The sequence below is a fragment of the Macrosteles quadrilineatus genome, unplaced genomic scaffold, assembly GCF_028750875.1.
Source record: "Macrosteles quadrilineatus isolate MER2022 unplaced genomic scaffold, UCM_ALF_1.0 Scaffold_5__1_contigs__length_97177068, whole genome shotgun sequence".
NCBI lineage: Eukaryota > Metazoa > Arthropoda > Insecta > Hemiptera > Cicadellidae > Macrosteles > Macrosteles quadrilineatus.
This window is the reverse complement of record NW_026542598.1, coordinates 84,642,617-84,668,654: the sequence shown is the minus strand read 5'-3', so window position 1 is coordinate 84,668,654 and position 26,038 is coordinate 84,642,617. Positions and strand designations below refer to the sequence as shown.

Genomic DNA, 26,038 nt, shown 5'->3' with positions numbered 1-26,038 from the left:
GCGGATTAAACTTTTCCATTCAATTTTCGAACCAATTTTACGAGCTGATGTTGCATACCGTTTTCTGTAAAATAGGTTAATTTTCTAACCAAGCTAGCATAGGTTATTGTTATAGCAATAAGGAAAACGTATTATAAACTCAGTAGCATCCTTTGTTACAACAAGTATGGTAACAAAACAATTGTAGCAAATATCATATTAGACAGTAGCACAGTAGGTTATTGTTTTGGATCCACAAAGTCACTTAAACGTTCTATAAACGCTTTTAAACTATTCGATATCAACACTACAACTTGGCACAGGATGTGATTGTTTCATTCAACTCGGTTGTTCTTTTTTTCATTTTTGTCAAACAAATGGTGAAGCTTCGCCAAGATGAAAGTCTACTTAGTTCAATATTCTAACTCTGCCAAAAGTTATATAATAAAGCTAATTATCTGGGGATCGTAGTATTAAACGCCCCTTGCTAACGTCAACATCACAGCTATTGTTAGTTTCACCATTGTCACTCATTAAACAACCTTATAGTGATTTAGAACATTTTGTTGATGACATAACCTGTTTGCAGCTTTCTCTAAATATAAACCCAAAGGCTTTTGATCAGCGCAGACTGGAACAGCTGTTTACAACTTGGACAGATCACGACAGTTTAACCAGGAGTAAAGCTTATTACGAGATCTGGCTGCTGTATAAAATGTTTACGTTTTGCGGTGACAAACACAGCGTGATAGAACCGGCACAGGTGCGCGGCTATTTTGGCGACTCGAGTTTTGTCTGAAAATAAACAAAGAGATCTCAGACCCTCTAATGGTGGTCGGTGCCAACATTCATTCTGAAATATGATGAACAGTGAACAGTGGAGAACAGAACAGCAGACGTGTCAATTAAAATTGTCACCCGCCACTGGACTTGCAGATTGCCGTGGATAGAAATAGTGATGCCGAAAGCCTGAATATTGTGTACCTATTGACAACAAAAACAGTGTTCACGTTCGCAGGAATTTGCTTAAGCGAAAACCGGGCTGCTATTCTGGGGGTTCGGGGGTTATGGACTAAAAGTAAAAGGGTCATTTAGAATACTTTCATGCTCTTTAAACACCTTAATTAAATTTCAAAAACGTTCAAAATTATAGGTATCTGCATCTTAAATACCCGTAAAACTTGAGATTTGACTCTAAGCCATAACCGTTTTGCACAGTACAGTACTTTAATCTAAACTTAGAGCGCCTCGGAATTATTACATAGGAAAAACCCATTAGTGATTGGTGGGACTTGAACCCGAGACATTGGGTACCGGGAGCACTAAGCTCTACCATTCTACCAATGGACCAGCTCACAGTATTGTTTATAGTAAACGATTACACTCTTGATTCAGAGTTAAAAATCTCTTAATCCAGTATGTTATTTATTATGGTTATTGTTAAGCTATTTCTATTCCGTAGGCTTTAAGGTACCTATATGGTTATTTAAAAGTATTCAAACATTAACTACAAACACTCCATTTAAAACCTGAACGCATTTGGAACTCATTTAGCAAATCAACGTTATAAATTTTACCGTCATGAAACACGACATTTTACGACAGAACGAAGTCTACTTCCTATTTTCAGACAATGACATTACTGTACATAACATTAAGTTTGCCTATTCATAGTTTTTAGGAGTTTAGAAATCAGCGAGAGAGGAGAACAAGAACGGCGTCCAACGCTGTGATTAATGAGGCGGTGGCAGTGAACCGGCGAATAACGACGACGATCAAGACACCACTGGCGGTAACAAGGGGCCTAACAGCTGGCTGTGGCTAACCTCTCATAATAACACCGCTCTATTTTATTCTACGCTATTTTCGGACACAACTTGGGATATTTTTGTTCCTATAGGTGGCAAAACTGCGGGTTACGCCGGTTGTTCAGTTTTATTCTAACTAGGAGAACAATGAATGGGACAAAGTGTGTGTTAAAGAGGCGTGTTTCTAGCAATAGGACTACTTTGTTTTTCAAAGGTTTATTGCGGACATTTTCCATCACGAATGTAAAAAACAATACACAACGTTTCGGGATCTGGAATCTGATCCCGTCCTCAGGTGAAACAAACTTAACTAACACATTACAACTAACAATACACAAACGCCCAACCTAAGTTGGAATACTTACTTTTCTTTTGCTTTTTTACATTCGTGATGGAAAATGTCCGCAATAAACCTTTGAACAACACTAACTCACCATCACCAACAATGAACTTCAAACAAAGAAGGACTACTTTATTTACTTAAAACTGTCTACAGTCTTACAGTCTAATGTAAAATATGCCTACGTTGTAAAATAGTAAAAACACACTTGTGCAATAATATTTTTTTCTATTTTTATCATGCTAAAAACGCAACATTACATAATAGTTTACAATTCAATCAACAACAATACAAAAACAAAAAGCAAAGTAATAAATAAAACTAAAGATGAATATAATAGTTAACAAGATAATTTAGTTTTGATTGCATTAAATTAATAGTTTGGAGGGTTCTGAAAGAGGCTAAGTTTGAAAGGAACAAAGCAATGTTCTGCTGTAGTACAGTAGCCTACATTGAAAAGCCTCATTAAAACATTGCTGAGAGCCTGGGCAACCGGGCAAGTCCGGGCGAATGGAGAGAAAAAAACTAGAACAGTTGAACAGTGATAATGTACTGCCAAAACAATCATTTCTAATAATTACCTATTTTTGGCATAACATGTCATAACCGTACTCCATCCAAAAAATAACAGTATATGTTCGTGATTTATCCCTAATTGTTGTTTTTATTTAACGTTGTTTTGTATTTTATTTTTATAAAATATCAAACACCAAAAAACGCATGGTTCGGTTAATTGTGATAAGAATTTTGGATATTTCCCAAATTAAAAGAATGATTGCCATCTTTCTCTGTTGGTGACTAAAAATAATAGTAATTCAAGCTTTTTATTAGCTTGCTAATGTCTGTATTAGGGCCTATTTTACATTTTTTCGTTTATAGCAATTGGAACTTTGGAAGGTATTAAAACTACTTTTGATTACATGTAATATCATTGCCGAAAAGTCAAAGTCCTAAAACCGTAATATTGGGAAGCAAACATCCTCAAGAATGAATATACGTTAGATTGCACAACAAAGTGTGTATTTTATTTTGTATAGTTATAGTATAAAAACTGGAACAAAAAGATGTCTACACTATAAGAAAATGACGTGTGTTACAGATTATTTTCTACTCTTATTTATAAGGTTCGAATCTTGCCCTATTGTAGTTTTAGGCTACATTTAAGGAGACATCACCTGTCTGTAGAGGAGTTTATGATTTGGAAGAGTTTCCTAAAAATAAACCACATACGTTGAAGTGGAGTAGAAACACTAAAGGAGTTGTTGACATAGTAGAAGTTGCACTTTTGATAACACGTCTGACGTCCTTCTTGCACTTAAGTTTCTGCAGTAATCCAAAAGTAAAACTTATTTGTAAATTAGTCAGAAGTTCGCAAGCTTGGTGATAAAAAATCCTTATCTAGAAGGTGTATTTTTAGACATTTTTGCTTTACAGTATGTATGTAAAAAATTACACTGTTAGGTAAATCTTTTTGTCCTCTTAAATTTTTTAGAGCTATAATTTATATTTGTTTAGTCCAATTAAGGCACTGTAATTAAAATCTCTTCTCAAAAATGGTCCATTTTTCTTTCCTTATACGATTACTGCTACGGGTTTTTACAAATTAAATATTTTATCTTTACAACATACATGTTTAATTGATTATAGAATTTGAAAAAGTGTAATTAAAAAGGTATGCTAAGCCCATTAAAATATTTAATCTACTGTAATTTTTATGTAAAATACATATTTAGTTTTAAGTTTTTACATTTTTAAATGTTATTCATACAAGACTAACGTTTCTTAAAAAGATAATTTAAAATAAAATATGAAAATGAGGAAAAATGTTCGTTGCCTCTTGTGATGTACCTCTTTTATAGTGATACTCAATCACTAACTATTGAAACTTACACCATCTTAACTTTATGACTTCCTAATAGACTAGACAAAAATATAGAATAGACAGGCTAAAATTAGATGCTTGCATGTTGATGTTTGAACATTGATGTTTATTCGTTACGATTAGTGGTAGGGAGCACAGCCCATAGAATAAGTTTACTTGAGAACAAGGTATAGAGCACCTACAATACACCTCTCAAGGCGTATTTGAATGTTCTAAGACTAAGAAAAAAGGGCCATCTTACATTTTCTACTAGCCGATTTTAGAATAATCAGACAGTCCTAGTGTTGCTCAAACCCATTATGAGCTATGCGACACCACTGTTGGCAGTTGTCGTCTGTAGATCATCTTCCCGGCATTTCCTTGTCTACTAGACACTCGGCCATTCTCTTGAAACAATCTCGAAACTAAAATATTCTAGATTATGGTTTCCAATTTTAAGTTATGTGAAATCTCGACATCTGACCTACTTTAAAAATACCCCCGCTCAGCAAACCTGCGGAGTAAGTGAATTTCCATTATATTGCCAGATTAGGTTTTTAACTATAACATTTCCACAAACAAGCCATATACTTATCCTCTAAAAAATATTTTTTTTTTAAACATTAAAACCCCATAACACCACGTTCCCAGCCATGACCCTATCATGATGGTTTGCGAACTCACATTTTAATCCAGCTCTAGATTAATGCCAAATTTGATAAAAATGTGACAAACAATTATCCGAATTATCATGTACACGGACACATACATACACCTACATATATAAACATTTAAACAGTGATGAAAAAGTAAATCGGTCCCGGGGCTAAGGTCGTACCATGAGACCTTCGATAATAGCTTTCCCCTGTAGACAAATTCGCCTATAACTATTCTTCTTGATCAGCATCCTGCATCGTACGTGTTATTAAATTACCTAAAAAAAAAAACGTGAAACAACACTTGTAATAATATATTTACACTTAAACTGTTTACTCACAAAATAGTAAATAAAAGATGGTAAGTGATGGTCGATTTCGATTGGACACTCCAATCATTAGACCCATTCGTCTATTGGGTCTGATGATGATTGGAGTGTCCAATCAAAATCGATCACCACTTAGGACTCTACCATCTTTTGAGTAAACAGAACAAGTGTAAATATATTATCACAAGTGTTATTTGACGTATTTTTTTACTTTCAGGCAAACTATACTTCACAACAATGAAACTTTAACACAACAGCTGATATTGTAGTGTGGTGGAGTCTAAAGAGGACTGGGGGAGTGGAGACTGTGTCAGTTGTGGTCACGGAGAGGACACAGTAGGCTAGTGTTGATGCTGTGAAGAAGTCAGTTGTTATATTTCCACCGCCACGGCGCGGGAGGAGCACAGCCACCTCGTCGCAGCTTTCGGTAAGTGTATTGTTCATCTCTGGAGTGTATCATTTAAATAAATCCAAGAACATTTTAGCGAATTTCCCTATAGGGAAGTAGCTATTACCGTAGGTCTCATGGTAAGACTTAGGCCCGGGACCGATTTACTTTTTCATTTTAATGTCCCCAGAGGCCAAAAACACCATTCGTTCAAATTTTTATATATGTATATATATATATATATAGGTATATATATATATATAGATTTATATATATATATATATATATGTGTCCGTGAACACGATAACTTGAGTAATTTTTATCTGATTTTGATGAAATTTGGTTTGAAGGTGTAAGGCGGGATAAACTTGAATGAGTTCGCGATCCAGCATGATCGGACCATGGGAACAGGGTTTTATGGGGGGTTTTATGGGGTAAAAATGGGTTTTTCTCACTTTTTACCCTCAAAACACAAAATTTCCCAATTTTTCTCTAAACCATCTTAAAGAGCTTAAAACAACAAACAATTCAGTATATCAAAGTGTTTTTGTACGGTTATTGGTTACGAAGAAAACTAAAAAAATTGTAAATTAAAAATTCCCATGTTATTCTCATAGAGAATATTGTAAAATGTTGTAGTTTGCTTGTTTATGGATATATTTTGATCAAACTTGGCAAATTTATTTATTTTATAGTAAGCTATCAATATTTTACTAAAAACACACTACTTTATTAGTTTCCTTGTAGCAGCAAACCTTACTCGTTAAACCTAATAATGTTATTTAAATAGATCAATTGAAAATCAATTCGGACAAATGGAAATTCGCTTAGACGGCAGGTTTGCTGCGGCGGGGGTATTTACTTTGGTTTCTGGTGAAATTAAGTAAGTTTCTGGTACCTATCTAGAAAAATTTAATTTTTGGAAAATATTACATTAATCTGTGATTATTAATTTTAATAATTTATAATACGTGGGCGAATATATTTTTTTTGTATTATTTGATTTTCCATTGAGTGTCTATTTTAGGAATATATTTTATGAAGGATATTCTATACTTTTGACAAAATCATAAATAAATATTTTCATTTTTTATAGAAGATGAATATCTATATTCGGTTTTTTTTTATAAAAGGTGTTTGGGCAATATTTTATTTTAAATAAAAATACTCGCAAATATTATTTGTCTTAATTTTGTCTTAGAAAAAATATCTACCTTTGATACTTTCTGTTTTAAATATTACTTACTCTCCAAAGTGTTTAAATTGATGTCGATAAATAATGTTTTTACAAGTTTTATAACAATTCTAGTTAAAATATACTTTAAAACATGTTGATAAATCTATCACAAAATAATTTTTGTCAAAAAAGTAACCTATTAAAAATACTTCATAAACTCTTCTCATCTTCATTCACTTGTTTAAAATCTGAATATGGTTAAATTAAACTGTAGGAACAGCTGTTAAGTTACAACTCACAATTAATTAAACCGTTATAAAGAAAGTTGGTAAGCATAATAGGATTTTTCAAAAGGGACTATAGAAATAAATTAAACGTGAGGAGGGCGAAACCCAAATGAAAATTACCGTTAACTATAATTCGCAAGTTCGATGGATCATAAGCTTTCAAATTACACCTCAATCGTAAAAAAAATGTTAAGTAGGACCGCTGAAAAGTGATATTACAGGAAACCCCTTTATTGTTTAAAGTATACAGACAGGTAATTCTGGTTTAAGATATTAGAACCAGCTGATCTTGATAAAAAAAACTGTCTTCGTCCCTCAATCACCTTTGCATCATAATTTCACCATTGACGTCATGTGGGCCTTACATAAAACAATCTTACAAAAGAGAAGAAATAAAACAAATTATTACAACTCAACATTTACAGTATTTTGTGATAGTCCAACTAGCAAGGAAAAAATTCACAATTATTCTTGAAGCCGATTTTAACGTACTCCTTACTCGTACGTCTACGGATAATTTATATCTGTCCAAACTATCATCGATTACCTTGCTAATTAGCACATCAACAAATTAGCGCCTGTCATTCATAGTAAACGCCGTGTAACCTCAGAGATTTTGGCACAGATCTGAGCAAAAGTTATGTTGTAGGCAACTTCAAACTAAATATTTAATATTCCAATTTTTAATATAATATCTTTTGTTATTGTTAGTTCAAAGAGAAATAAGGAAAGAGAAAATACGGTTTAAAACATGTTGAATCATTTTAATTGTTGCAGACAAAGCCACTTACGGCTTTTATGGCTAAATCGTATGAGTTTGTGTGTTTGTATTTTATGTAAATAGGTATATAAAACAAAAATTATTTAAACTATTATTGGTCAGTGATTTTTTATCATCATCTATTCCCATCGTAGACATTTCATCTATGTGTATGGGCTTCAGGTGAGGTAAAAATTTAGTTAAATTAGCCTTTCATGTATGTTACTGTTAAAGTATTTTTCTCTCTCTTATTTGTTGATGCCATGATAGTTTACATGATTTATAGTTTACATGATGATGGTTTACATATATATAGCTACAGTTTTAAGAAGTAGGCATATCATCTGGCTTAATTCAAAAGTTGGTGTATAACCTACAGCAGATGTGTAACCAAGGTAAAAATGTGGTTCGGATTCTACTATAAACTGTAGGTCCCTTAGTTGCCATTAGCTGTATGGGCTATTAATTAAGAGCTGTGTCTAAGGAACATGTCGGCCTTAGTCACTAACAAGACTACAAGATCGCGCCACTCATCCTACACTCATCCTCCACTCGTATTTGGGTTAAAATACGCACATAGTGGCGTCCCCATCTTAAATAATAGATAATTGATAATTCATACTTGGCTTAAAATGCCTACTTTGTATGGTTGCCATTTCATTGAAAAGTATTAAAGAAATCACTGATTGACAATTAATTCAATTCAAACTTGTATTTTTATTCTATAATTTGCTACAATATCGGAATATTTTTCATTTATATCTATAGTCAAAGGTAAGTAAGCAACCAAAATATTGTTTTATTTCTGAAGTTGAAACAAAAGGTTCTTTACAGATACATTCTTAATTTTGCTTATCTTGATGCTCGAACTCAATAAAACTCTGTTATCAGAATTCCTGTCAATCTCTGTCGGTTTTGCTCAGCTGATTTTAATCCGCCTTAATATAACCCATACAAAACACTTAAGCATAGTTTTCACAATCATTTATGAATTTATAATAAGTTTTTTAACCAATTATTTGCTGTAATGGGAGTTAAAAACGTGCTATGTTTTACCCAATAGCTAATCACGTTTTTCATGTTCAAGGTTAAATTTTCAGGATGGTAAGTTTATATTATTTGATGTATTATTGTGGTTATTTCGTTCAGAAACTTCGGAAAATACTATTTTCTAATGTGATAAATGAAATTTTGTACAAATAATTAAATTAAATAATGCTTTTACTAAATTTAAGTAATCTTTTTACAAATCGACAAGATTATCGTGCTTCAGAAACATAAATGTACACAAATAATAAGAAAATGCAGCTATGGAAGTAACCAGGTAGCCTAATAAAAGTTCTTTCAGTTTTGATTGAAAATGTTAGAAGTACGGTTTGAGAAGGAGTAGTTGATAAACTAATATTAATAGTATTGCTATTTTATACTCAAACTACATCACTTTGTGAAACGTATATTATTTAGGACTACAATTAACAAAATGCTCTTCATAAAGACTCCTCAATAAATTTGTTCGTCGGAAAGTTTTATTGTTATCCAAATATGTCTTACTATAAACTCAAGTCATCATTTCTAATACTGTACTGGTTACTAATTTTATCCTGGCTTAAAATAGTTGATCTTCTTAGTTATTAACAACGCTAATGCTTTCATAGTAAGTGTTTTTACGCTGGCCTACATCAAGTTTGTCACTATGTCTAAAAAATTGATATCTTTTTGGTAAGCGGACATGAGGTTAGCTACTTTTGAACTACAAAAAACGTAATGGATCGGACATTTCTTTGAACTATCATTGTTTAAATGAATTTTCATACAGTGATATGTTGGAAACACAAACGAAGTAATTTTAGATGAAGTACTACCGTTAGCCCACTTCGAGAACTAATTAAAATGTAGGTTAGAAGATGATTGTTTAGTTTCACTTCATTATAATCTAACATGCGCCATGTTTAGACACCTCTGCTCAGTGTCGGTTTCTCTATTATAACCAAGATAACAGCACTTAACGTCATGTTGTTTAGAGGCTAAGCGCCAGGCGGCGTTTTCAATATATTACATGTAACAGACACTTCATATAGATCTCTCAGTGCATAATCGGTAGCCTTAAGGTAAATAAAATACTGTAATTTAATCCTGTATCGAAATTGAATACTATAATCAGCTGTAATATACAACAATGCAATACGAGATGAATTTTATGTTAGTGAACCATTGCAAATGTAAGAAAATAAAATCATGAAATAATGAATGCAATTTCCCCAGACATTCTTGAGTTGTTTGCTCCAGTAGATTTTGTCTTAAAAAATAATCCCCGATTGAGTGAATGGAAAGATTTACAGAATTTTTATTCGGCTCCATGCATTTATTACAAAATCAAATTTGAAGCAACATTTGTGCAACAAGGCTAGATAAAAATAAACAAAATATGAAATATGGATGTTTTACTATCTATATAAGTTAACACCATCATGTTCCATGATTTTCAAATTGCCTTAACATTTGTGGTTGATTTAAATTAATTGTTTGAATAATTAAAACGTTCTGTCTTGATAATAAACTACTTGTTTACAGACTCATGATTTAGGCCTAACAGATTTTTTTATAAAATTATAGATGATGGTGTGAAGTATAAACAATGATCTACTAGACTTTGAGCACATAATAACTCTATTAAAAGAATTTTGTAGCATTGTTGGTTATTTTTTTCTTAGGAAATTTCACCCCGAATAAATCTTTGCTCAACAACTATTAAGTCAATAATTATACAGTACTACTACAATTTATTATTATTTAAATATTTTATATAATTAATTATTTTGTTGTCCAGACCAGGTAGAGATGCCACAATGGAGACTATGCTGCTTATACTTATCCTTCTCTTCTGCTTTCACCTAGCCTCTGGTAAGAAAATAAAAAATAATTTAAATATCAGTGTAAAAACGTGTATTCTAAAATACTCCAATACAAAACAGTAGTAGCATAGACAAATAGAATTAAACAGAACCAAATATAGACCGTCAGCTGTGCTACAGTTACCATAGGTTCTGGCGCACACCGCTGGGAGCGCCATGTAGTTACGGCATACACGCTACGTAACTACATGGTGCTCCCAGCGGTGTGCGCCAGAACCTATAGTAACCACAGCACGGCTGACATATTTAATTCTTTTTGTCTATGGTAGTACAAACTTGTAGCCTCTATTGAATTTAACAGTTATTGACAAGAAATAAATTATACCAGAATCTGACACATACTTTTACCAATCGGATAAGCTTGTCAAATAAATGGCTAAGGTGGGAGTAGCTATGATAATTTATGTGGATAAACATAAAAAAACTATGAAATAGGAGGACAAGAGAGCTAAAGAAGAAGAGAAAAAGCAAACAAGAAAAGAAAGGATCAAAGGAATAAATTAGGATAAAAACAAAATAACACATGAAAGAATAATAAAAAAATTTAAAATTAAAAACACAAGACAACTTTTTAGACTTTGAAAGAGCCCAGAATCTAGGAAGCTACTAATTTAGACTTTTCCATTTTAGTCTAGCATTTTTAAGCTTTTACAAAAATTTCTGAACCAAAAAGTTTCCAATGTGTCCAGTTTGTTGTTCAGCAGGACAAACGGAGGTGAGAGTGATGGTTCCTCCTGTTGTCAGGAGAGGTTCTACAGTGACTCTGGTTTGTCTCCATAACCTCACAGCTGACAACCTCTACTCAGTCAAGTGGTACCGGGGGAACTATGAGTTCTACAGGTTCCTACCCAAGGAGCGCCCTCCCGCCACGACCTTCCCTCTACCAGGACTCGAGGTTGATGTGAGTTTCTTGAGCATCCTGTATTTTCTTCGCTCATCTTTCATTTTGTCTTTGAAGGCAAAGCCGTACAAACTCCTCAAGAGTTAAGTACCATAATGATTTTTGAGGTTTCCCTATTGTTTACTGGTTTTAACCTCCATACATGCTGATACCACCCAATTATTTTAACATTGTTCTGTCCTCTCCTGCTTGAATGACTTTTAACAAGCTCAAAAACATAATTTTGAATATCTGCCATTTTGGCAAGGATGAACTGTTTGTGGTCTGGTTTGTGGCATTGTGTTCTCCTGTTAGAGGCTTTTAATTTAATGCACTACTCAAACCTATGCTCGAATTTAAGATTTTTTGTTGGGTCCTTGTGGACCAGTATGATGGAAAAGAAATTATGCAAGTTTGAAATTAGTAGATTTTTATGTATGGAACAATGTATGTGCAAAGCTTAGTTGCATTATTTGAAATAGTTAAAAAAAATAAAATTCCGTTCTGAGATTTTGAGATTTCTGTACATAATTTTTGAGTACTGAAATAAAAACGTGTTCAACAGCGAAAAACTTTTACATTCCCCAATGTACTAATGTAGAGTAAACCCTCAGAGTTTCCTGATGTTACAGATGAATGGGTCTAGTGGTCAGCAGGTCACTATCCGAGTGCTGACCCGGCATATCTCCGGTGTGTTTACATGTGAAGTATCTGCCGAGGAACCCTTCTTCAGCACAAGTTCCGACTCAGCAAACCTCACAGTCATCGGTAAAACTTACATGATATCATAAAGTCTAGAACAGGCAGCCAATACTGTTAATTTTAACCTGAGTGCGAGTAAATGATAAATGTAAAATGGAGTGAGATTACCTATACCTGTATGTAGTTTTGTTACTGACTATCTAAGAGAAGATTAGAATGCAGTTAATTTAATGTAACTCTGAAGATGACACACCCTGTGACGAAATGCGGATCGGTGAATATATAATACTTCAAGAACACGAGTCATCCAAGAAATTTTTTTAGATAACTAAATTAAAAAGTTCTTAAAACATTGTAACATTATTAATTTTAAAATTTGTTGTCAAAGTTGAAAGTGCTGAATGGAGGTTTTAATGATTTATTGTGTAATATTTCAGATATCGGCCTCCGCAAGCCTCTAGTCATACCAAGCTCCAGCGTACATGTGGCAGGTTTACCCATCCAAGTCAACTGTTCGGCCCAGCCAACCGTCCCGGCTCCTAATATTTCATTCTACCTCGACGATGTAAAGGTGTGGAAGAAATGTTGATTATATCGATCTGTTATGTACTGTACATCTTGAGTATTTCAAAATTACGCCCGTAATACTTAGCAATTGCTTGAATTCTACCTACACTAGTTGTTATAAATATGCAAAGTACAGGTCGTATAAGAGGCAAAATCTACTGTCTTAGCTAATATTGGTGCATACAAATCCAACAATGTAAACAGCTGATTAGTAAGACTTGACTTTAAAGGTTTTTATTGGCTAGTTGGCAAAATAAAGTAATATTATTTGGTTAGTTATACCAAAGATTACATATACTACGCAAAGTATAACTAGTGGAACCCCGTCGAAATCCACGGTTAATCTTGAGGTTTTATGTAAATTCAGCTAACTGCGTTGGAGTGAAGTCATTAAAATCTTAGTTATATGAAGGGAGGATAAGCAATAATAAGTATGACGATTGTGTTTCCTAAAAAACGTGATTGATGAATTAGTTTAACACAATATTTCCTACCTTTCTTTTTATCGGCTTTAGGTTGCCCAAAAGGTATTTTAGGAGTCTTATAATTGTTTGTTCATGAGTTTGTTTCATACCAAAGCCACTTTCACTATATGTGAGAATGAGTTCATATAATTAGTCTATCATGTTACGGAAAGAGTCAATATTTATTACTAACCACTAATTCCATCTGCTTTAGGAAAATCATTCAGATTGTATCCGGATTTATAAATAAATCTTCATCTTTTTTTTTGATAAAAATATCTGATTCTCCAGAAAGCAGTAACATTCTTACTTCGATCTCAGCAATTTTAAATCCTTCTCTTGCCACATCGACCCATGTATTTAATCATCCTGTTCTTACTTGATAATTCATTAACTTATGGGGTAGTTTTGCCTTGGCCATATAGATCACATAAATCTGTGCATGTATTTCGTGGATTGGAATGAACCATAATTGTAAAAAATTTTATCACAAATCTTGAACATTTTCGGAACCAAATCCATAACCTAGTCCAGCATTGGTAACAAATTACGCAAATGCGATGAGATGTGATGACACTGTTGTGTTTCCGAATGTTTTGTATGTAGTGAGGTTTAGATGCGTTGTTCAACCTCGCTACATGTGTACATCAAAGTAAAAACTGTGTACAAATTTTTTTTAAATACCTGAATTGACATTAGTTCACCTACTTTACCAAAACCATAGACTCCGTAGTTAGTCTATGAAAATACACAAAATTCTCACAATAGTGAAAGTGGCTTTGGTATAAAACAAACTCATGAACAAACAATTATAAGACTCCTAAAATACCTTTTGGGCAACCTAAAGCCGATAAAAAGAAAGGTAGGAAATATTGTGTTAAACTAATTCATCAATCACGTTTTTTAGGGAACACAATCGTCATACTTATTATTGCTTATCCTCCCTTCATATAACTAAGATTTTAATGACTTCACTCCAACGCAGTTAGCTGAATTTACATAAAACCTCAAGATTAACCGTGGATTTCGACGGGGTTCCACTAGAACATTTTCTATATATTAATTTGAAACTGTTTTTCTTTGTGACAGCTATTTTGAGAGAACGGCTGGGCGTAGAAACTCGGTAGAGGTGTCTAAAGAAAGGTCCTGGTCTGTAGATGAGCCATCAAAAGAGAAACATGGAGAATTCCCTCGGGGCTCTGCCCCAGTGGCCTTTAAATTCCCATCCCATGTTATTCTTATGGAGGAAAACGAGGTTTTTGTCACAGCTAATTTGAGAGAACGGCTGGGCGTAGAAACTTGATAGGGGTGTCTAAAGAAAGGTATTGGTCTGTAGGTGAGCCCTCAAAAGAGAAACGATGTAAATTTCATTGGGGCCCTGCCCCAGAGGCCTTAAAAGTTCACTCTGCAATTGTATTTACATTTCCACTACATATGACTTACATTACACCCAACTACGTGAAGGTGGCCCCATCCAAAAACGACTTGGCACAAAATTGCCGTAAGGTGCAATATCTATTTTGCGTAGCATATGTAATCTTTGGTTATACAGTAGACTTATATAGTATGCTGTAGACCTTCTTAACTAAAAAGTTGGTTTAACTGGGAACCCCATATCCGGACTGACCTCGATCCCGAGAAGTCCAGATATGATGAAGTCTATTTACAGTATCCTAAAGTCATTATATTATTGGTGGTATTTGTTGGTCACTCCAGTGTGATATTCAAAATATTTTGAACTAGCCTTGTACTTATTTGGGAGATTTTAACCCCAGATCTAGCTGTGCTGGAGGTGGACAAGCTCGGTTCCTGTATGCTATATAAGGTCTTTGAACTATCAATGTTGTTTGGCAGGTCAACAAGAGTGCAGTGAGAGTATTAGCGCCGGGTCTGGCTGTGCTGGAGGTGGACAAGCTCGGTTCCTGTATGCTATATAAGGTCTTTGAACTATCCATGTTGTTTGACAGGTCAACAAGAGTGCAGTGAGAGTGTTAGCGCCGGGTCTGGCTGTGCTGGAGGTGGACAAGCTCGGGTCAAGTGAAGGTCCAGTATGGGTCAGGTGCGAGGCAGCTGTTAGTGGCGTCTATCACTTGAGTAGTGCCAGTATACCTATACTGGAACATCATCAGGAGCTGGCTGCATCATCCAACGGTAGGCATACTGTATTACAAGATGTTATGTGTATTATTATGACCACTATCCGACTATAATTAGGCCCATTATTATTCTAATTTTTAGAATAGAGAGTACTATCCAACCTTAGAGATAGTCCAGCTAGGCCATAGGGGGAGGGGAATTGTGGAGTTTCAGGAGGGAACTTCCAGGGGACCAAATCCATCAAGTTTTCCTGTATCTCCTGTATGTAGTATGAGCAGTTTTGCTGCTATCTCTTTTTTCTAAATATTAAAATCCTTACCTAGAACCTTCCCTCAAACAAAATTATTATTGGTTTTTTGAGCAGAACGAACTTGGTTTGGAAATACATAATGTATAAACAATTAATTGTCGATTGAAAAGAGTTCAAGTGGTTGATTGTGCATTCAAAATTCACAACACAATTTAGTTTCAATGGCAAGACTGATTTGGATAGTTAATTATATACTAGCCAGTTAATTATCCTCCATTCACAAAATTTAGGTGGTTTTAGGGAGGAAATCTATCCCTTCTAATTGATCCTACCTTTGAAACAATAGCTTAACAGCTGAGGTTTGTCAAAATGTCAATCAGCTGCAACATACAAAGTAGTTTTCTTTTTCTTATTCTTTAAACTAAATCATTTGTAATATTTTTCAGTGTCACCTTCAAGTCTCAAGACCAATTTCATCACCACAAAGTGCCTTCTTCTTCTATCTATTGTGTTTCTAGTCGAGTACAAACTAAAAATATAATTTGTTATTTAGTTCCTTAATTGTATATGTACGTTATATGCTTAAGATATTCCAATTTATTTAATGTCTAGATTTAGATTTTATTAACTTTTGTACAGAGTTTATTTAATTTCTTGTAGTATAAAACTGTTGTTATAATTTAGCTTCATTAAAATGTTATGGCTGTGAGTTGTAGTAATAACAAACTATTAAAGCTATTTAAATTAAAATGTTAAGGCTATATTTAATTAAATTCCTGTGATGTTAACTTTTTAAAATATAACTATGGGGTAAGGTAAAAATGATGTATGATTATAACATTTTTATAGAAAGCTTTTACTCAAATATGTTATAATTTATCTTAAAATTTCTTTTGACATTTACGTAACTGATACTTCTCAACTCAGGTACCACAAGGCACATTTTTATGATTAGTCATAATTAATTCCATTAACAATTGGCATGTCATGTTAACAATACATTTATGTTTGAAAAAAATTATACAATAGGAAATAAATATCCTAGCTATCACTGAAATAACACTTAGATCTTTTATTAAAATTATATAATAGTTGAAATCCTGTGTTGAACCTGAAAAATAACTCATTAATTCCTATATTTTGTAGGTTGCAACCCAAGGGTTAAACTATTTTTCATATTCCTATGCCATATGAAATTTGACAGTTCCCATCTCTTACAAACCCTATTCTTCCTACCATCTAATATTGATCTTTTGTCAGATAGCATCACTAACTGATAGCCCAACAACAACGATATCTTGGTTTGAACCTCCTCGCTCAAGATCTATATTAACCTTCTACATCAACCTTCAAATCAAATCAAATGCTACGCCATCAGTAGGTAGAAAGTTCAGACTTTTACAGTTGAGCACATAATGATGAGTATTGTTGCCTCAAGATTATTCACAGACATCTGTAGTAAGATTGTGAGCAGACAACCTCTTCATGTCAGTTTCTTCCTCAGCCATCGTCTGTATTTGGAACATGACAACTTCATATGTAGCAGCAAGACCAATCACCTAGGAATATGAAATAATGGATCAAAATTTGTCATATAGACAAATAACTCAGGTAATATAGACTTTTTATGCAAATAGTAGAGTACTAGCAAACAAGTAATTTTACTTTTGTGTTTAGTCTCTAGTTTTACATAAATTATTATTATCAATCACTGAGATGGGGATGCCACCTACAGTAGACCCCCTCTTAACCGACCCTAATGGGACCGGACCTAGGTCGGATAATTCAAAAGGTCGGATAAAACGGACAATCCCTTAAATCATAACATAATGAAGTGCTATTAATTTGGAATTATATGATCATTATTTTGAAATCATACTTGCATTATTTATAAAATAAACTACTCTTATCTCCTTTTTTGTATTGATAGAAAAGTCACAAATAAACACAAAACACGGTTAAGTCAAATAGGCCTACTTTCAGTGGAAAATATTATACTAGGCAAGAGTCAATAAAATTCCTATTTTAATAACTTTAGTACTGTAATTTATTGATTGATGCTTTCCAAATCCATTGTAATACAGTACAGAGCCTTTTGTCGACATACAGATACATAAGATACAATCAATAATTTTGTTACAAGACATGACGTTTGTTTATAGCCTCTCACTGGAGGCTCGAGGCACAAAAACTATCTTGACCTTGGAGTTGTTAACCCCCTTTCCCAGCCCTCCCTACAAGTTGCGTTGTTTGTTTACTCCAGCTATAAGATAATCAGTTCTCAAAATCGTAACGCACTTTATGATGTTATAAATTTGCCGCACAGATAACAAACAGATCAGATGAGCTCGAGCTACAAACGATGATGACAAACTGACAATAGGCTATGCTATATTTTTTGTGATCAACACAAAATAACTTATTCTTAGTCATATCCTGTGGAGATAAGCGTATGGTTCAGTTCTCATCGCCCAGGGTGGGAGCGGAAATGCCGAGATTCCTAGAAAGCGGCAATTAAACCGAGCTGCTCTCAAAGCAAGGTCGGTTAAAACAAACTGTATTATTTTACGATCGAAGGCGGATAATCCGATTATCGGTTAATACGAGGTCGGTTGAGAGGGGGTCTACTGTATGTGCATATTTTAACCCAAACATGAGTGAAAGAGTGTGATGGTCTGTGAAGCTTTGTTACTGACTAAGATCAGCTGTTCCATTACCGTAGTCAGTATCATCATAGACAAAAAGAAATAAATATAGACCGTCAGCTGTGCTGCGGTTACCATAGGTTCTGGCGCACACCGCTTGGAACGCCATGTAGTTACGGCGTACGCGCTACATAAACTACAGCGGTGCGCGCCGGAACCTATGGTAACCACGGTAACAGCAGCACGGCTGACATTCTATATTTAATTCTTTTTTGTCTATGGTATAATTTATTCAAAACCCAATCATCAGGAACAGCTGGATCTAGTTTTGAACCATCAAAAAGCAACTGACTTTTCTCAGGATAATATTCAGCAACCTTTTGATTGTTAGGCGAGCACTATAACCAGCCAGATCGAGTAACCTTGTCCTTAATATGTGATAAACTATTGATATTGTGATTGATTCAAACTACTCACAGTCACTAATGTTGTCCTGGTCAGAATAAAGAATCTCATTGCACTGATTGCTACTGAGTCATTACAGACTTGAAACTGGAATCTCTCCACCTTAAAGTAATAAAAATAAATCTGGATTAAAATGCTAATTGTTAAAGGACAAGATATTAACATCTTAAATACAAAATTAATCCAACTTTGGTTTCTGGATATGTTTCACTTTGTCACTCGCTTTAGTCACATTGTTATTGCATAGAAGGGAAGGTGGAAGTATATTTTACCTGTGGGTACTGCAACCTATAAAAGTTACATGTCAACGTAAACCCCCATACTGTGCGGTTACCGTAATGCTGTTTGCAGCGTTATCATTTTAGAGAGGTAATATTAATTCTCACTTCAGCCATTTTCAAACTGCATATTAAAACAAACCTACTCAGTGAGCAAATAAAATTTTAGCTCATTAAGCTGACTAATGTAATGAATATTCAAACAATGTTATCACAAAGTTTACCTCCTCATCAAACTCTTCCGATGGCACTGAGAAGATGACAAACTTGGGTTGTTTGGCGAGATCGTGGATGGAAGCCGAGGCGAGACACACAGTGATAGTGCGGGACATCAGAAACCCGAAGGAGAGGCAGAAGTAAGCCTTGCTTGCCAGAGTGGGTAGCGGACTGAAAAAATTACCAGCAGTTAATGTTGCTATAGCTACAATCAACCATCGATCAAAGATAGTGAAATAATATGGACAAATGATGAACCTTGCGAACACCTAAACACTTCTATTTCTTAAGCAAGTTTGATTTAGAACTCTTGGGAGAGTTACTGGAAATAGACTGCCAGATTTCATTCTTCAGGAGATTCTATCGAACTGGAGAAAAAAATAGCTTATGCTTGCGTTTCTGGAACCCATTATGTGACTGCAAGCAAGCTGGAACTCTAATTGCTTCAAGTTTTGAATGATAGCTTCCCCAAAAGATGGACTGTTACAATTAAGGTATCCTAAAATTACCACTATCTTCGCCAGTACAACAACACTGTCACCTCCTAAGACCAAGATTTGACTAGCAAGCCTACTTCAACCGTAGAGGTCTTTCTACTAAATTTAATAGGAAAAGATTCCAAATTTGTAAATATTTGCTCTTTACATAATCATTATTATTATTATCGACTGAGATTGGGACACCACCTATGAGTGTATTTGAACCCAAATACAAATGAAGGATGAGTGTAAAATGGTGTGAGATGATCTGTGTACCTTATCTACTGACTAAGATCAGCTATTCCATTATCCAGGATCATATTTTATTTAAAGCCCAATGATCAGGGACTAACGATAGAACCATCAAAAAGCTACTGATTTTTCTCAGGATCAATCCAGTGACCTTTCGATTGTTAGGAGAGCACTATAATACATACTGACAGTTGACTCACGTAAGACTTAAGTACAATTGTAGACATATGTGGTAGACGTTGATGATGAAAGACAGCAACACTATTGGGGAGATGTGGTTGTCTACAACGGTCACAAGTCTCCTCAACACATTGTAGTCCCTGTACCAGTCACTCCATCTGGGCCTCGAAATAGTCTGAAGTACAATAAAAATTCTCAAATAGTGGTAAATAACTGTCAATTCTTAGCTGGGGAAATTAGATAACTCGAAGAGTCGAAGAGCAAACACAAAATTAAGTTCTTTTGCTAGAGTGCCAGTGGCATTTCCAATGAAGGAATTACCGTACAAATGATTTTGAGGGAAATAAGTGTGAGATATTATTACAATTTTGTGGGTATGCCACGGATTAGACCCAACCAATTCTTGAGAAGGTGAATATGGTTCTGAAACAACCACAACATGCCTTTGTTTAGTTTCTGCTCTTTTTGCAGACTACCTTAACATAATTGTTTTATGAACGCATCTTGAGCTTTGTCATCTGAATGTGTTATCACTAAGCTAGAAAATTAATAAGGACCAAAAACCCAAATGGTCTAGAACCTATATTTTCATACTGTACAAATTATCTTACTACGGTACTTCACGGGGCAAATTCCATCTAACTAAAAAAAAATTGTCCGTTTTGTTCAATTTTGACTGTAGTATACATTCACTGTTTTCAGAATCACCTGGTAAACTTAATTGTATAAAAACAAAAAAGGTGGTTTTTGATAACATTGTTCATAAAGAGCTAGAATTTGAAATATGTACTCACTTGCTTGGAGGCTTCAACCAGCTGTCGGTTGAAAGCCCAAAACATTGATGATAAACAGAAGGCAAGGTTGAAGATGAGGAGATCTAGGAAGCTGAATGTGAAGGTTGCAAGAGTATTCAGCATCAGCACTAGAGGAGTCAGCGCAGGTGTGTACGGCAACACGGTCAGCAGCTGCGGAAACCATCTGCTGAAGAACCTTCTGAACACATTTCGGGCGGAGCACTCGTAAACGTTCACAATTGCATTGATGATAGCAAATGCGTGTTCCACTGGAAAAGATCAAATGCCTTGAAAGTATCTGTGATTTGCTAGGAGATAAATTCTAAGACACTCTGTTTTCAGGTGCTTTTGAAGTTTTTAAGACTAGTGCTGCAATCTAGATAGACGGCAGACACTCTGTATTGCTGTATTGCATAGTGTAGTCACAGAGAAGTAAGGTACAGAAAAAAAAAACACGCTTGGGACAACCGTGCAATTATAGCTCTGGTAATATTGTGCCAGAAATATACTTGTGACGATCGAGCAAGGTAGAGCCTGAATGGTGAGCACTGTGCGGACATTCCTATCGTACAGTGACTTCCTCCACTGTGAGCATAGAAGATGAGCAAGGGCAAGGGGAAGCGATGTTAGACTTTGCCCTAGACACCAGTGCTGGTGCTAGACACCACTTAAGAGTACGATGGAGTGTATCCTCTAACACCACTTCTCTGTGGTATTGTTTACCTGTTGTTCCTCATAGTTATGGTGCTGATTGACCAATTTAGTAACCTATAGCTTGAAAGAAAGGCAACATTAAGATAAGTGAGAAATCCATCTACCACAATATTTTCCTTTGCTCTTTTACTAGTTTGGTATCAGTACCTTAATATCTTAATAGTTCTAATTTTTTAATGAGTTTTGTCCCACCTTCGCTAGGCCTGGCTGTGACTAGGTATTTCACACATTACTACTAGTAAGAGAGGATCACAGTATCATCCCATGGATAAATCCCTTTTACGATTGGCAGGATTTGAACCCAGGATCTCAGGGACTGAAGTTCCACAATCTACCACTAGACCAGCTTGCTTACCTTAGTAGTTGTGATGCTATATTGTACTTAAATATCCTGTAAATTGGATAAAAATTGAACAAAACAGTTTACTAGTAGTACTACCACTTAGCTACCACCACTTCTGGATGGATCGCAGCTCGCAGCAGTAATCTTCCAGCTTACTATATTTGCATTGTAAACAAATTATAAGTTTGAAATGTTCCAGTAACTCACCCACAGCTACAAGACAGTACAAGGCAGTGAAGGTACGACAGATAAGGGTTGTGTGAGGTCGGTAGCCGAGGTGTTTAGTAGACACTTCAGCATGTCTCCACACGTTGGACAACCGAGGCCACGCTTTACCTAGACGGTGGAGGAGCACACAGGACAACGTCGCACTGCCGTAGAACACTACTTTGGCTGAAACAACATACTCTATGTACTATCTTTGACTATTGATACAAGTACTTCAGCATCCAATAGTCAATGGTACTGTACTACCATTGACTATACACAGACTATTCTTTGAAAGCCTACAGTCAATTGTACTACTGTACGTCACTTAAAAATGGTTCCAACGCAGTTCTGTGCTAAGAGTTGTCTTGCCTTATCTAAAATTAAGATTGAAACATGTGATTACCAGTGGAGTACATACTTGCTCTGAAGACAGTAAAGTTGAGGAAACACCAGTGAAGACCAAGCAACGTCATACCAGCTGTTCCAAAAATTGCAAGGAATGACGTCACAGTTGCCTGAGTCTTAGCAGAAACTGGCAGGAGGCCGAAGATCCTGGCAAGCAGCAACGTCCAGGATAGCGACTTGCTGAATGTGTCAGTGGTTCCTACTGGAAACACTTTACTCTTCCTGAAAATTATAAGGTTAGATCATTCTGAAAATCTATACTATTACGCACACCCCAAACTTCTACAACCAGCCCAGACTCTGTACTATTTTGGTATATAGTTGATACAGCCGAGCATACCCTCTTCAAAATTGACAGTCAGTGCATGGATTGAATCTAAGTTTTGTGGGATCTAGATTTTGTGGGGTCTTCTTCACACAGATCTTGTTGGAACTGGTCATGTGTTTCATTCAAGTTCATACTTTGAACTGAAAAGTCGACCTGAAATCATCGTAGAAAGTCCGAGTGGTATGATTTAAGGGACTAGTCTGAGATAATCAACTGAAAGTCTCAGTGTTGTATGGTACATGCATGCGTGGGTGAGCTTTGCACTAGGGTTTTGTAGTGTCCCACACTCCGTTAGTAAAAGGAATCCCACCTACCCGCATCCACAAAAAACAAACAAAATCCTCAATCTTTCTTTTTGAAATTCATTTATGTTTATGGCGATGGTTTTTATTATCTTACGGAATATTACGGACATTTTCCATCAAGATTAATAAAATTTGTTTTCCAACTATGGTGGGTTTGTGTACTATTTTTATAATGTCATGATACTTTCTCACCTGATGACGGAAGGTTTCAGGTACCACAACTCCGGAAAAAAATTGTTTTTAACTAATCAGGGTGGAAAATGTCAGCAAAAATAATGTTTACAACCTGCCAAACAGCTTAAGAAACTCAACAAAATTATTTGATTTAAGGAATACCTTGTATAGGTTCGATCTTGGGCATGTTATTGATTTTGGTTGTAGACCACGATTTTAAAATGATAACTTAAAGGTTTACAAACAAGAAAAGCACAATACAATAAAAAACGCCAATAAAACGTATTCTCCAAAGTGAACAGAAATATTTTTGGATAAAAAAATTATTTCAAAAATAGATCCATAATCTAAGACAAAACATTTTTTTAAACAAAAGCTAGAGAACTATATTGTATATATTCTTTAAATAGTTTTAAAAAGTGAATAAAATAACATTAATCCCGTTCCAGCCAGCCAAAATATTAACAGGTCATATTTGATATAATAACATTTCTGTATTATCTTTGGTAACTATACATACAACACACCAAAACTCACCAAAAGTGATGTTTAATTCTAAAAAGTGTCTCCATACTACAATAACAGTAAAACTACAAAGCAAAAGCCTCAGTGAAAATATAAACAAAATATCAAGTTTAATTGTACAATGCCCTATTTTTATGTCAAGGTAAATGTTAGTTGGTCAATGGCGTTGATAGTGATAACATAGAAGAGATGCTCCAAAGATAATGGTGGTAAATTTTTAACGCGAATGTACACAGTCGAACTGATATAGCTTCGTGTAATTGTTATTGTGATATCGCTGTGAAATATCGTGATATTGCTATGAAACTCCACGAACTCTGTAAATATTTGATTAGAAGATGATATGTAGATACACCAGGGCAAATCAGAACAAAGATCTAACAAATTTTAGTTTTATTATTGATAGAACCGTTTTACATTTACCGAACTTGGTTTTAGGTTAATTAATGTAGTTGAGGTAGCCCTTAGCTATAAGAATTTTGTAGTGACAAAATATGGAGTTTCCACACCTAACAGTGTGGGAATTGGTTAACGTGTTCGAAACTGTTAGAGCTATAAACAAACAAAAATTACGGTAATAATTGATTCATTTAAACTGTTTTGAGAGGTTATCTTTACGTGACAAATATTTTCGTATTCCAACATAAATTAGTTAGTTAAATAATGTTGCAATGACAAAAATACAGTTCATCACACGGGCAAAAAGTATCTTTTCAACCCTCGCTCATCGTACATCAGCTTCGTGAAACTTTAGCTCGGATCGAAAAGAGTCACTTTACGCCCTAGTGGTGAAATATACAATTCCACCACTAAAGTAGCTAATTAATTTATTAGTGGATGGCTTGCTACTAAGATCAGCTGTTCCCAGTCTAGTGATCAAGGACAGCTGGGTCCAGGTGTTTTGTTCTCAGAACCACCTACAATCTGTTGGTTCTGACTTTGTATTGAAAATGTATTACAACATCATATTATCGGATGCGATTTCATTGCACGATGTTTCGTTACATACTGTAATACTGTAATTATTGGTATTGTACTGAAACGATATTTTCCTATTCTGTACTGCCCTGTAGGACATTTTACTTGCATATATTCTATTGTTTATACAGTATAATACATGTATCCTGTATTCTACAGTACTCATTTGCATTTATTTGCGTCATATTGGGTTTACGCAGTATTGTACTGAATGTAATTGTGTTTACTGTACCGTTTTGAATAATTGAACAGTTTACAAAGAATAATTTAATTGCAATACATTTTTTCGCATTGTCTTTGTCTTTCATTGTACTTTATTCACTCTGCAGTACAGTTATATATTGCCATATTGCTTACGTATTGTCGTATTGTACTGCAGTACAGGCAGAGGTGTGTTATCAGCTCGCCTGTAGATCGATTGGATCTATCATCACGACCAGTTACACCACAGAACTATATTTGGACACATTGGTGGAGAAAGTTGTTGGTTGTTTTGTTATTGTTGACTCTGTGGTAGTGCAATCCAGCCGACATAGTGACAATTGGTAAGTTTGAACTATATTCCTTTATTTATCAGTTTTAAAGTTAGTTTAGGTATATTTGTTTTGTCTGGTAGACCTTGAGTCAGATTTTTTAGGTAGTTATATTTAGGTTATTTTACTAACTTTATTATTGCGAGTAAACGACGATCTACTAGTAAATACGGGATACGGCACGCCCTCTAGCAGCGTCAGTCCACAGCCAATAGAGTATAACCTCTTATTCTTCTTCGTGATGTTCCAGTCCAGTGTGCTGAAACCCTACTGGACTGAGGCTGTTTTAGGACTTTGTCCTCTTCAGTCAGGAAAAGGATAGCAGCAGTAGTAGAGACGTGTAAATAACGAAGCTCAACTCTGCCACAGCCACAGGTTGGGGTTTGGTGGTCTTTGTTTATTGAGGTCGGTTGTAGGATTGGTTTGCGGACAGGGTGTTTTGGACACTACTCAATTGTCTGTGGTCAGGTAGCACTAAAACACCCGCTTACCGAATAGTCTCCAAACCCGCCGTTATTGTCGTCGCTGCAGTCATGTCCAAACTTTCGGCGGCGGATAGGAAGGTGATTTTTCAGTGGCGTGGGGAGAAACAGGCAAGAACGGACGAGCATACCAGCACCTACCGGCCTTGGTAGGAGAGTGGCAACAAAAGACATGGGGAAGCTGGACGAGGCGACTGATTCACCAATTCCAGCCTTGGGTACGGGAATATTCGGAGGTACGAAGAAGTGGATTTTTACAACCCAGTTTCCGACAG

General features: G+C 35.1%; 2 protein-coding genes across 2 annotated transcripts; one reads left to right on the top strand and one right to left on the bottom strand.

Annotated features, from left to right (window-relative positions):
* Positions 1 to 5,296: 5,296 nt before the first annotated feature.
* Positions 5,297 to 16,153, top strand: LOC128995842 (uncharacterized). The gene is made up of 7 exons (XM_054420863.1): positions 5,297 to 5,400; positions 10,413 to 10,486; positions 11,199 to 11,398; positions 12,010 to 12,145; positions 12,517 to 12,650; positions 15,078 to 15,261; positions 15,904 to 16,153. Exons 2-7 carry the CDS (start codon positions 10,432 to 10,434, stop codon positions 15,996 to 15,998), a joined length of 804 nt encoding a protein of 267 aa, XP_054276838.1. The 5' UTR covers positions 5,297 to 5,400; positions 10,413 to 10,431; the 3' UTR covers positions 15,999 to 16,153.
* A 704-nt stretch (positions 16,154 to 16,857) lies between these two features.
* LOC128995745 (gustatory receptor 5a for trehalose-like) lies at positions 16,858 to 25,816 on the bottom strand. The gene is made up of 9 exons (XM_054420763.1): positions 25,773 to 25,816; positions 22,452 to 22,660; positions 22,031 to 22,216; positions 21,338 to 21,489; positions 20,767 to 20,937; positions 19,993 to 20,147; positions 19,070 to 19,232; positions 18,580 to 18,669; positions 16,858 to 17,016 (listed from the first exon to the last, which is right to left on the bottom strand). The coding sequence occupies exons 1-9, from the start codon at positions 25,814 to 25,816 to the stop codon at positions 16,897 to 16,899; spliced, it is 1,290 nt and encodes a 429-aa protein (XP_054276738.1). The 3' UTR covers positions 16,858 to 16,896.
* Positions 25,817 to 26,038: the final 222 nt, after the last annotated feature.